The sequence below is a fragment of the Convolutriloba macropyga genome, chromosome 14, assembly GCF_964194025.1.
Source record: "Convolutriloba macropyga chromosome 14, txConMacr16.3, whole genome shotgun sequence".
In the NCBI taxonomy this organism is placed as follows: domain Eukaryota; kingdom Metazoa; phylum Xenacoelomorpha; order Acoela; family Convolutidae; genus Convolutriloba; species Convolutriloba macropyga.
The window spans coordinates 24121019-24134661 of NC_134481.1; the positions used below are offsets into that span (position 1 = coordinate 24121019).

At 34.6% G+C, this 13643-nt stretch overlaps 1 protein-coding gene across 1 annotated transcript; it reads left to right on the top strand.

The window, feature by feature from the left end:
• Window positions 1–2059: 2059 nt before the first annotated feature.
• On the top strand, window positions 2060–8542 carry LOC142352980 (nuclear receptor subfamily 2 group E member 1-like). Its single transcript, XM_075405146.1, has 6 exons — window positions 2060–2256; window positions 2825–2968; window positions 3608–3850; window positions 4177–4949; window positions 7397–7634; window positions 8097–8542. Exons 1-6 carry the CDS (start codon window positions 2244–2246, stop codon window positions 8348–8350), a joined length of 1665 nt encoding a protein of 554 aa, XP_075261261.1. The 5' UTR covers window positions 2060–2243; the 3' UTR covers window positions 8351–8542.
• The last annotated feature ends 5101 nt before the right edge of the window (window positions 8543–13643 follow it).

Genomic DNA, 13643 nt, shown 5'->3' on the forward strand with positions numbered 1-13643 from the left:
AACCATTTTACTTACAATTTCTTAAAAGCTAACCATTCGAGTTACAAATTCTTACAATTTAATCATTTAACGTAAACGATTTCTGGAAATTAACCTTTCGACTCACAGTTTCTTACAAGATACTCATTTGACTTGAATTGTATCTTCTGACACAAGTTCTTAGTAAATGAGTTGTTACCAGATAACAATTTTGCCTAATTTTTTTTAGCTGAAAACATTAAAACGTAGCAAAATATGATTGTAAACAGATGTTTCAAAAGTATAGAATCTGGAAAATGTTACTTGAATATATAATTAAAGTTTGGTATAAAAAATGATGGGACACCAATTTATTTTGAGAAAATGCTGACATATGATTTTCAAACTTCAATCGAAGTATAAATGTGTATAAAATTTAGGAAGGTTTTTAAAAAGCAATCGTAAAGAAGCTATTTGCGATCTACTATTCATTAATTGAGTTGCAAAATTACATCATGAGTTGATAAATTTGAAAAGTGACCACTTTGTCAGTTTAGGTTCATTGTATTATGTTACCCAAACTGAGCAACTAGCTCCAACGCTCTTTCCACGGCAAATGACTGAGTTTTAAATTGAATTAACCAATAGGAATCGAACTCAACCGGAATGAACTTGCAAGAAACTTTTAATTTAGCCATTCGGCTTGAAAGTTCTTACAAGTTAACCATCTTTAGCAGGAAACTTGTAAGTTCTTTCAAGTTAACCATTCGGTCTAGACCCGGGTGTCAAGACAACGTAACAGCTTTGACCTTTTTTCCCAAAATATCTTGTCAGCAACGGTCATTGTTTTATGTTTTTGACAAATTTTTAATGAGGACACGGGCTGTTTAGCAAAGCAAGACAATTTGCGTCTCTCATATCTTCGGTTAATCCTAAAAAAATGCTAGAGAAATCACGGCCTCACAAACCTTCGAATTTAGCCCGAAATTGACAGTGCTGTTAGAATATTCATTCACGTCGAATAAAAAATTGAAAACAATTCCCTCATTTTGATATTACTAAAGTTTTCAATCTGTCTATCACAGCTACTTAATGTGAAGGGTGCGCATTAAATTATTATCTGAATTAATTGTCATTTTTCCAGGCTGGCTTTTATATAAAAATTTTACTTTTTAATTAGGTTTTATAGAAATAGGTTTGAAGGTCCGATGCATAACAATAATAGGAAGTGTTGTTGGCAATTTAGTTTCAGTTTACTTGAGGTATGGCTTTTGTATGGTGATGCATAGCTTTGTTTACAAATGTGCTGTTTTGTTTATGTAGATGGGGGGAATCTATTACGCGTCACAATGGACTGTGCGTTGCCAGCTAATAGAATATGCATGAAATGTTTTGAGCCTGAACTGGGTCTCAAAAAGTCTTTTTGTTCACTGCAATGCAGCTGCCTTTTGGCCAATTCTCATTTATACATCTTGGAAACTACTCGACAGCGAAAAAAGTCTTTTATGTTAAAAATTCAACGATATTTTCTCTTTTCTTTCCTTTTAGAAATTAAACAGATAAACAAAAGCGTTTGTTTTTGCTCGAGTAGAAATGGGAAACAAGGTTGCATATAGAATAGACTCTTGAAAATTTGACTCTGCGCCGGGAAGACTGACAGAAAAATTAAACTTGCTCCGAGTTGAAAACTCAACAGCATTCAATAATTCATATCTGGACGAGAAATCCAGAAAACAAAAAGTTGGATTGCAAAACACCTGAAATCTTTTTGTTTAGAAATCAAGCAGTAAATAGAAACTTCTAGCGAGCAAGTTAATTTTTAATCAATCAATTTTTCTCTCAACAAAAAGATTTTACAAAAGTCTATTTTATTACAGTGGGTGAATACCGGAATGCACACATTGTACGCAAATAAACTACAATGCACAAAGTGACGCTAGGATATTTCTTTCGCCTCTGGGAAAAATGATTGTTGTTCCCCTTTTTCCTCATCCTTCTAATTCGCTCCCGCTTTTCAGCCAATCACAGGTGGGACATCAATTTATGCACTACAAAACTTTTTAATTAGCCATATTATGGACTCTGGCTCTATCATCGGAAACAATACAATCAAACTTGAATAAATCCAGCTTCAACTTGATTTCACCTGCGATAAATACCCTTCATTTAATTTATTGCTTCAATTTTTCAAACCAGTGAAAAACTTGAAAAACGTGACACACATATTTAAAAAAAAACTGAACAACTTTTTGTTTCCATTCTAACTGCTTAAAAATTTATCGGAAATGGCAGAAACAGGTATGTTAAAGCGCTTTTCCTTTGGGCTAATATATCAGAAAAACATAAATTTTACCCAAAAAATTCCTCATTTGTGTAAAACGAGAAAAAAACCAATATTTCTCAAAATTATGTTGACTTAATACTTTAAAAAACCTTCTGAGGTTTCTTAGATTTAACTTTTTTGAAAAAAATGGAAATCTTGAAGGTAAGTTTAACTTTATAGATTGAAATTTAGATTTGAATATTAATTTATAATTCTTATGTCACTTGAGCAGCGGAGAAAAGCAACATAAGTATTGCTAATATTAACCCGTTTTTTTAAATAAATAAATGAGGCTTTTTTGAATTAATAAATAAGGCTATAAAAAATGTATTTACTTCAGGCATCTTTTTTGCAACCATCAATCCGAATTATATATTTTTGTTCAAAGAGGTCATGAAAAAATTTAAATGTAATTTTTACACTTTCGATCGACCGGTATGTGATTAGAATTGAAACTAAAAGTTTTTGCCCCGTAAGAGACTTGTCAATCTAGGTAAAACCAAGTTTGGTTAAAATCATTATTAATATTATTAATGGCTTTAGACTCAGCTACTACTCTGGGAATCGGCGGAACAAATTCAGCCACCACTAATGCCCAATTGGGTTCAGTTGCAGCTGCAGCGGCTGCCGCAGAATTCGCCCTCTACCAGTCGCCTGTCCTGCTAGGGTCCCCTGTCAGACTAAAACGTGAGTCTTACCCTCCCCCTTCCTATCCGTAGATAACTGATTTGACAGAGTCGTTTACTGGATCTGTGTTAATGATAAAGGAACTTAGATATTAGAGAATGGAAATCATAAGAGTGCAGGCATAATTATGTGCTCAACGATATCATGTGTAGCCTAATTTTCAAGATTGATGACTGTACTTCAATCAATGATCCTGAAAATAATATATTTTCATATATTTCTAAGCCTTTTTAAGTTATGCCTCTTTTAAAAGGTTGAGCTAAAAGCCAAAGGTGTCAGTTGCGCATAAGATAAGCTTGACTTAGCTTCACAAGAACCTTTTCTTGTTTAACGTCAACTTAATTTGAGAGAAAGAAAGCCTTGAGGGGTAAGAAAGAACGAGGCAATAGGTTATGATAGACGCCCATTTTTGAAAGCTTAAAACCAATTGGTGTAGTAGTTGACACATTAAACTTGCAAATGAGAGATGAAGGTTCGAAATCAGCACTGTGGCCTACTTGCGCAATTCTTGTTCTAGCTGAGATCGTCCAATGACCTTCATAGATAATCTTTTGAAACTAGGGTAATAAAAGCCGCTGCAGATAACGTAAAATCAAAAGGCAAAAGGATTTTTCTTTAAGTTCAGTTTTGTCTTTTCAGATGACCGCCTATTGGACATTCCGTGCAAAGTGTGCGGAGACCGTTCCTCCGGGAAGCACTACGGCGTGTTCGCGTGTGACGGGTGCTCTGGCTTCTTCAAGAGGTCGATCCACAGAAACAGGGTGTACCAGTGCAAGAATCAGGGTTCGGAGGAGGGCAGTTGCCCCATTGACAAGACACACAGGAACCAGTGCAGGGCGTGCAGGCTTAGCAAGTGTCTACAGATGCGCATGAACAAAGATGGTGAGGCGTGAACAGATTTTTCTTAAACAATATTTGACCGCAAAATTTTCTTTAATTAGTAAGATAGTAACATTTTTTTTTGGTTAATTCGTGTCCAATATTTAACCATTTTTATACTCTTTCTTCAGTAACCACTGAAGAAACTTACGAATATGATAAGCATTTCTTGCAAAAAAAAATACTCAGATGAAAATGATGAGATAAAAAATGATCAGACGTTAAATAGTTTGATCAGAAATTTTAAATTTTCCAGAAACAAATATCAAAAACTATTATCGTAATTTAGGTCAGATTAATATTTAGCTATAAAAGATTTTCCATTTCAGCAGTACAACACGAAAGAGGGCCACGCAAACCCAAACACAAATACTCTCCTCTTGACTTCTCAACCACTAGTCCCCTTGGCAACCTCAGTAGCCAAGAAAACAACAACATCATGGACACAACAACAACAGCTGCTAATTCCACCACAACAACAGTTCCCCAACCTCCCTCTGCAATTTTCCCTCCTAATAACTTCACGCCTTTCAAACCCCCTCAACTGATGCAAACGAACCAATCAAAGGCCATTTTGAGCACCCTCGATGCTTCAAAGTTCAACCCAATTCCAACCGATAAATTTTCCCAACAGAATTGGCTCACGGCTAATGTCTACTCCAATACTGTTGCAAACATGATGCAAACATACCTCAGTTCTCTCGCTTCCACATTCAGCAGCGCAGGCGCTGCTGGTTTCGCAGGCGCAAGTTCGATCCCTGCTCAGAGCTTGCTGATGCCGTTCTACATGCGCCAAACTATGTTCCCAAATTTAAACATTACAGGCCCTGACTCGGGAAATAACTCAACTTTGAAGCGGGAAAGCGTGGAAAGCAATCAAAATTCTGGAGAAATTTTAAATTTGTCGATGTCGCATATCAAAAAGGCCAACAGTGAATGCCAAACGGCGTCTGTGCTCGAAGAAAGTGATATGAAGGCTAGTGGGGTTAGCGGGGACAGCACTGGGGGAGTTTTGAGTGAGAAATTAGCCCGAATTGTGAACGGGACCTTCATTTGGACCGCTCAATTGCCTGCTTTTCAGATGTTGTCTGTACCAGACCAGGTTGGTAGTTTCTCGTTTTTTTTTTTAAATTTCAAACACGAGGAAAAATATTCTGAAATTATAACCAAATGGTCAAATATTCACATGCTCTCATATAAATATTTTGAATAATTGAGTCATGGTTAAACATTATGTTCTAAATTAAATTTATAAACTTATAGTCCATTAATTGTTTGATAGCGCACGTCTCTTGCTAATTAATTTCTTTATTTAATATCTCGATATTTTTCATCAACTCTAACAATTTTTCCAACTCCCTCCCATTGTGAGTCAAAAAATCCTTCATTGCGTGAGTAGAAAATGAACGTTTAATAAATTGCTCTCATTTAAATTGATTGCGTTTAAATTTAATGTTTGTAACTGTAATAATAATAATAATAATAATAATAATAATAATACAGTTGAGAAGTTGTTGATTAGTCATTTTTGGCGATTCGCAATTATTGGGTAAAATTAAAATGTTTTTATATACTATTCTTAATTGTATAATTTATATAATTTATATACTATTCTTAATCGAAGCTCTTTTAATATTTTCTGATGTGTCCTGAACCCCTCTGACCTCTAGGACCTAGGAACCATTTGAATTGATTGTAGGTAATAGCATCATTCTAAACACCCCCCCCCCCCCCCCCCCCCAATATAATGTGGGGTTGGGTAGCTTTTTGTTGTCGGGTGCAAGAACAGATAAACATCCAAGATAAGGATGAATAACTTGCTTGATTTTTTTCCAAAAGTTATTTGACCTTGTAGGAAGAAAATAATAGCTACAATTATCACCTGCGAGATGTAAGAATAATTCTTTGTTAAAATTTTGATTTCATCGAAGTAAAACATTTTCAATCTAATTATTTGACCTCTAAACGTGTCCTTTGCAAGCTTTATGCAACTTTTTCTTTAAATTCTTAATGACTTTGTGACTTGATCTATTGTTATGGTGAGACATGATCCAACAGAATAATTAGTTAAGCATAAATAGGAACCGAACAGTAACAAAAAAAATTAAAAAAAAAACAAACAGCTTTTTCTTTTCCTTTTTTCTTTGGATTGTAATTTCACATATCAATCATTACATGCTTAATAATTAATTTGAATATATTCATATTTACTGACTTATCATTTTCATAGCATACGCTGAAGGCGAAGAAGGCTGAAGGGGCGTTCGGAGAGGGGGGGGGGGGGTAGCAGTTTTGTTAGTTGTTTTGACGTTGGGGGGATACAGTGTATAGTGGTTTATAGTGATTTAAAGTGTTGCAGGTGATAAGTTCAAAAAGCAGCAGTTACGTGTCAGTTAAAAGCAAATCTCGGCAACTTTTCCTAAAGCGGAGGCGAAAAATCAGCATGGAACTTTAATTTAAAAGTAAGAAAATCAATCTGCGCCTGATGAAAAATTCAAACTCTCATCAAAATTCTGGGGAGGAAAAGTGAAAAAAAGTTGACAGAGTAAACAAAAAATAATGAAATTGTGAATCGATAACTGACATAATAGTACGGCTACTGAGTTTGAACACGTGTTTGCCGCATCAGCTTTTTGCTGAGATTTCTGGACTTTTTCTGGGGAACAGTTGACAAAGTGATGACAATATTCTTTGAGCTTTGAGGCAAAAAGTTCCTTTTTTCCTTTTGATAAACTTCACCTTCGAGCATAGAACCACGCCTCTCAACTAACTCATGAAAGTTAAAGAGGATGAGGAAATAAAGAAGATTTCAGAAGAGCATGAAATCTGGTTTTAAAATAAGTTACATCAAACGAGACAAGATAGAATTTCTGACCCCGATTGTTGGATTAAATGCGCAAAATTGTTGACAAATTCAATTGGGAGCCCAAGGTTCTGTGAAATAGAAGTATTGGATAAACAATAAAGTTTAAGTTACACTTTAACCTAAACGATAAAATTAAGATTTTTTTTTCAGTAAGAAAATCAATAATTGAAATGATGGCACAATCCAGAAAAACCGCCCAACATATGATAGTTTCTCTAATCATCATTTTTAGCTCTTACCTGACCAAATTGAGAACAAACGAACTAATTGCAGTAATTGCATAGTATGGATTGAAAAATGAGTGGAGTGGTGATATGAGATTAACACTTTTGAACAGTTTATGACCCTAGTTATGATAAACAAATTAATTGTCTATTCAATTGTTTGCTTACAAAAAAATTGGAAAGGAAAACGGTGGATAATTTGCTTAACTGGCTTTGTATCCGATTTACGGGAGTGATTTTTAACCATTAATTACTGTCAACTATAAAAACACGACCAATTTTTGGATAATAGTAGTAGTTTAAAATTACAATTTGTGGTTTCAAACAAATTCAGCTTTTTTTTGAAAGATTGTCGATAGGCAGGTCCAATAAAGTTTGCATAGTTTTTCTTAATCTCAAATAAATATGCAATAAATCTGTCGCTTCTGTCATACTCTCCTGAAAAGATCATATTTTCAGAAACTTCTAACCCAAACTTCATGGAAAGAAATTCTTCTGCTCAACTTGTCGCAACATCTAACACCTGATGAGATTTCGCAATACTTCTCGAAGAGTGAAAAGGATATGAGAAAGGAGGCGAATGAAGAAACCGACATGAAAAGTGGTTCACTCGAGTCCATTTTGAGGAAAATTCAGAACATGAGTTTGGATGCGACTGAATACGTTCTGCTCAAGACCATCGCTGTTTTCAAACCAGGTACAATTATCATTGCTAAAGACTGACAGGAATAGTAATGAAGTTTGCAAGGTGAACATTGAAACATTCGGTCACAAGCAAGAACAACTGCAAATTAAACATGCAACCTTTTTTGTATAATTTCAATTTTACAAAAAAATGTTTGCTCATTATTTTTTGTTTTTTTTTGTGACTGCTATTTGATTGGTATTGCGAAAAATGCGAAAAATTTGTGAAGCGCTGTTCATCCCCCCCCCTCTCCCTCCCTAAAATTAATTCATTTTTGGAAACTAATGATAGCTGGTTGGCGTCGGAATTTAGCGGATTGTTTGTTTTCTTTGTCAAAATCATTGATAGCTGTTTTGAAGTTTTATCTGACAGATTTTGTAATCAATCTTTAAAAAATAATATCACTTTCGCTCAGAAATTAAAGCTAAAGCTAATTAAGACGTGAAAAGCTTTGATTGGTTTATTTGTTCACAGAACTTTCTGGACTGCGAGATAGCAAAGTCGTGGAAGTACTTCAAGACCAGTGCCAGGTGCTGCTGAACGAATACATCAAACGACACCAACCCACAAATCCCACTCGATTCGGGAAGCACCTTCTTCTAATGTCCTCCCTCAAATCAATCCAGGAAACGGAAATCGTCAGTCAATTAAAATCGAGCACCATTTCTAAAGGAACATACCTTGACCTTATACCCTCGTCCAATCCAACGACACAGTCTGATAAATAAACTGCCGTGAATCAATTTCAAGTAAAAATTGCACGAGTATGTTATAACTTGGATCCAATTCTGAATTTTGTTTGTTATAGTTACAAAGAGTACTTTAAAACTAATTAAAAGATCATTAATTCTATATAACTTCCCTACCATAGTGTGCTTTTTATAATTTAAAGTTATATGAATTAAATTTAACTTCTTTGACTTCTCTGTAATGAAAGTTATGATACGTTGAGTTAATCGAGGTTGGTCGTTTTGTTCAGATATTAAAATTCGTTGCTCAACCGACTACCCCCTCCGTACGTCATGCACATTATGCGCCATTACATAGTTTATCATTAGGGTGCAGATAAAATGCACTCTTTAAACCCCCTCCCCCGGGGGGGGGGGGGGGTGGGGGGCAGGAACGGAAAAAAGATTACAGATAATTACAACTTTTTTCGGGAAAACATTCTTCTTTGAGATAACTATTTCAAATTTCTTTTTGCTTTTTTGTCAATTTCTAGCCAATGTGCTTTGTGATTACATATCCGTCAACTCATGGCTATTGTTTATTCGTTGTCTTTGTTTATATTGATTTTCACAGGTAGAAAGTCGGCGTTGGAAGAGTAACTTTGTGATGGGGAAAAGGAAAAGTACTAATTGACTTTGTGTCAACTTTCCCACTCCTGTTAAATTTGTTTAGGGGGCAAAGTTGAATGGCTAAGTAAACAATCGGGTAACTTTTATCTCTCCTTTACATCTATTCATGTTAAGCCAAATGGCTTGATTGATGTCTGCTCACTAAATGTTTCATTTAGCAGCTTGCTCACTTAGCAAAATTTTTAAGTAACTCATGAAGGAACTTTAAACATGAACAAACATTTTTTGTGTTATCCGCATTTCACATTTTTAAGAGCTATTTTAGCATGTGCCATGCACATAATTTTTGCAACAAGTAGTCTAATCGACTTGCAAGATATGTGCATACATCACTCTTTAGAACTTCTGCCACCCATGAAGCCCAAAATTGAACAAATTGAATGGAGTCGTCAATTTACTTTCTTACGCAAAAAATTAAACTGCGAAGAAAATCCTTTTTTCCACCGTATATTACAATGAAAAATAACTTTATCACGATTTCATTTTTAAGTTTAACATCATCCGGACTATTATACACTAGAAATGTAAAGTTTATCTCTTCAATTTTGTTATTTTTTTTTTCAATCAATAAATTAGAAAAGCTATTAGTTCAATTATGCTGACTAAACATTCGAATTCTTGACTCTGGATGACAATTCGATGATTTGATTCGCTCAAACATCACTTAGGTACCCAGTCAGCAGATGGGAAAAATGATCAGTGACAGAGGAAAAGCGAGGGGGTGAAAATTGTGGAATAACAAACAGTGTTGAAGTGTTTATTTAATATTCGAAGTTGCCGTAACTAAAAGGCCTCAACTATGAATTACAATTTGGGCTGATTAGATAAGGGGTCAGGGAATAGACTCGGCTTTGAGTAGAAATTTATCTTGTCAAAAAGTTGTTACTTAATGTATCTTTCAGCTGCATCCTATTAACAGACTCTCTCTCTCTCCCTCTCTCTCTCTTTCTCTCTCTCTCTCTCTCACTCGCTCTATCTCTTCATTAGATCCGTTTTCAATTTTTCTCTCTGTTCGTAGTAATCTGTAATGACACAACAACTACACTTCTTGCTTTAATTTCCTGATTGCTATTCAAATTTGCCCTCAATGACCGGCCACAACTGGTTCTAATCATCTCACTCCGGCTCAAGTTGCCCGTATTATCTAGTCTTACTTCATCACATATTGCCCTTTCCCAGAAATGGGGCACATCGCCAGAAAATGGCTGCGATAGCTTCGACGACCGGCCGAATGAAAAAACATAGCAGGACAAGTCCTGACGTACAATTCAAAGAATTGTCATTGACTAAACAGAAAACTAGACATAGAACGGACTATGAATGGATTGGGAAAACTATTTAGAAAAAATCCGATCCAAAAAATTGATAAAACAGTAAAAAATCAAAGTGAAATTGCCGCATGTGAACGAAAAACCACTACCGATAAAGCGAATTTTTGTTCAAACACCGTATTCTCACTCTAATTTAAAATTAGAGCGAAAAAATTTCACGCCAAAAAATCACTCGCTTTTTCGCTCCACTTCTTGTTTCGGCGTGACCAAAATCACTACTCCAATTTGACTTCAAAAATCATGAAAATGTGTGAACAGATCTTAAAAAAACATAGCCGGAAGAATTCCGGAAACGACTCGAAGGAGAACATTGCCCATGCTTATTACTAAACAACTAGAACAACTATTGTGAACCCTCAACCTCCACAAATGCCATAAAAGTTTAAAGAAGAATAGAAACGGCATTCAAAAACAAATTGAGCAAAAAAACTAGAAAAACTTAATGAGTTTTTTTAAAAGTACAAGGAAACATAAAGCCGAATAAAATTCCTTAGCAATTAGAGCAATGAAAACTGGCAAAAAATAGGCAAGTCATAATAGGCTAGGAAACTTGTCTATAATTTTTAAAAAAAGAAACACTGCAAAAAAAAATAAGAAAAGTGGTTCAAAATTTCTCAATTTTTCTATCATTTTTCCTAAGAAAAAAATGTTTTATACCAACAATACTTTAATCAATTGGTATCTGAAAATTCCCTAGTAACAAGCTTCTATTCAAATCCCACTTAAAATAGTAAAACAAAAAAACCGGCAAAAAATCATTAAACTTTGTCTAAAAATCAGCAAAACTGATCAAAAACCCCAAATTATCATTAAACTCAAATTAACTACTTGAAACCTTCAATTCCTATCAAACCAGGCCTGAAACTTATACAATATCATAATCCAACCTCATAATCATCAAAAGTTGCAAAAAACTGCTTTCAAAAGCCGCACCTGAACAAAAAATTTCGCTCGCTTAGAGAAAGTTTTTTCACACATCAATTTCTCGCTCTCTTAAAAACAGCGGTATGAACAACCACTCTCTTTTCGCTCCGCTCTTCGCTTTTTTTCGGCACCAAAATCACTCCAAATTCTTTCACGCGTTTCATTTCCCCCTTCAAAAATCACTCCAATAAAATTGATTAAGAAAAAGGACTTCTCCAATACTCCTCTTCGAGTCGTAAAAAAAGACAGCGCCCCAGTAAAATTCAAATTCTTTGAATTGTAAAAAATAAATATAAGAATGAAAGTGTGCCGTCGAAATATTTCCGGATCTATTCTGTTTCGGCCCAGCGCTTTATGATCACCACTTACAATTTGTGTGTTTTTATATAGCGCGTTGTTATGTAAAACATGAAGCTTGAGTTATTGAGTGGATAGGTGGGAGAGAGGGGGGAGTGGGGGGAGGTAGAATAATTTTTGTGATAAATTAAAATGAAGAAATTGACCAATATCTCTCAAAAAGAAATATATATTTTATAATTAGAATTCAATCGCTTCATTTGAACTATTGTTTTTCGTTAATAAGTAGAAAGCCACGATAAGGATTGCACACTAATACTTTCATATAAGTGAAGACAAAATCTTTAATTTCAACTCAGAACAAAAATTACCTTCATCAAAAGAGTTGAAAAGTTGGCTCTTTTACATTATGTTTGAAATTTATTAGGTTATTCGGTTAAAAACAATTGGCAACCATAGTTTGTTGGGAAATTTAAAAATTTTGACACCAATGCGCACTTATCCTTTTACTTTTAGATTTAAAAAGCCACCAATTGAGTTCAACTGCTTGAAATTGTGAATAAGGGTGTCCTTTAGATCACGCAAAACGCAGAAAATCAAGGGCGTAAAAGTCACTCGAAAAGTCAAAAATGTTGAGAATAAATGGGTGGGGAGGGGGAGGGGGTGGGATGGGCGGTAGCGGGGGGGGGGGGGGGGGGAGGGGGGGGGGTGGCTCGGTCAGATATGTAGGAGGGACTTATGAGATCAAAAGTTTTCGAAGTGACCTTTTCACCTTGAAAATTAATAGCAGTTGTAAATTACTAAAAAGACACATACGCTTACAATGATTGCATCCCTTTGAGAGCAATTAACAATCAAGGTAGAAAAACTAGACAAATTGAAGCATGCTGACTCATCTAAGTTTTTGAAATCGATGCCTTGATCTATCGCAAAACTCAATTTTGCTCAAAATAATCAATTTTATTGATTTTGCGCAAAATCAAAACCTAATGAACCATCTTTGCCTTATTTTGTTGAGAATTCATTTACTCCTAAATTTCTTTTCATAACTGTTTGAAGATACATGTATCACTATCTACTTTCAATCGAATGAGTTTGCTTGAGAAACAATCCCCTTGAAAAGAAAACTTCAATAAAAATGTTGGTTCGAAAATTTCAGTAGAGGGAAAGTTTTGACGTAACTTGTATTCGAATCTATGGCAATACCACAAATGTGTAAAACTCAAATATATCACGTACCATAAATTTTGAAAAATGGCGTGGAAAGCATTGGATACATGAAAATAACTAAACTTTATCAATTTCTTTTTTCTTAGCGCTTTGTGTACCAACTATTAAATGATCAGAAAGTACTATGAACAATAAGTTTTCAGAATAAGACTTCTGACATTAAATGTTGTACAGAAACTTCAGAAAATTGTAATTAGATTTTGATGTTTTTGTTGTTCGTTTGTTTTGTTTTATCTCGTTTCATTTGTCCAATCAAACAACTCAATCATGTCAATGGTATAATTATGGCAGCAAATAGTTGATGTTTATGCAATTTTTACATCAAATCGGTTTCAGAGTTTTTCAGACTTCATTTTTTCAAAAATATGTTCTTACTTTTCAGGTTTTCAATGTCAAATAGAAAACAAATTTAGTTGGTCTCCTACAATTAAGTAAGCAAAATCGCCAAGTATTAGGGCCTGGTAATAATTAATCATTCGTAGCTTAAAGTCAGAAAGGACTTTTTTCACGGTTCTCAATTTGTCTTCTGTTTATGCCATTGTTTTCATTTTTCTTTTGATTGTGTTGATTTGCAAATACCTGCCGCACTCATTTTAAGAAGGTTGAAGGTCCTGTTTCCTCATTTCTTCATTAAAATTAGCTGTTCAGCTTTAACTCATTTTGTATAAAAACATAATTGCGTTCATTTGAATAAAAATCAATTCGACTAAACACAGAGCAAAAATTTAAGCTAAAAAATGTAAAATCAATTAATTTATCGCCCATTCGTTTAGTATATAAATCGATTTGACTCATATTCGATTTAAGATTATGAGTTCATTTTTTCTTTGCACCATTAGTTCTGACCTAGTTGTTTAGTTTTAATCATCCAGCCGTCGTGC

Excerpts from the sequence above, each read along its gene's own strand:
- LOC142352980 (XM_075405146.1), top strand. Across the intron at positions 3,851-4,176 it reads GATGCGCATGAACAAAGATG|CAGTACAACACGAAAGAGGG; the intron begins GTGAGGCGTGAA and ends TTTCCATTTCAG. Across the intron at positions 4,950-7,396 it reads TGTTGTCTGTACCAGACCAG|AAACTTCTAACCCAAACTTC; the intron begins GTTGGTAGTTTC and ends TCATATTTTCAG.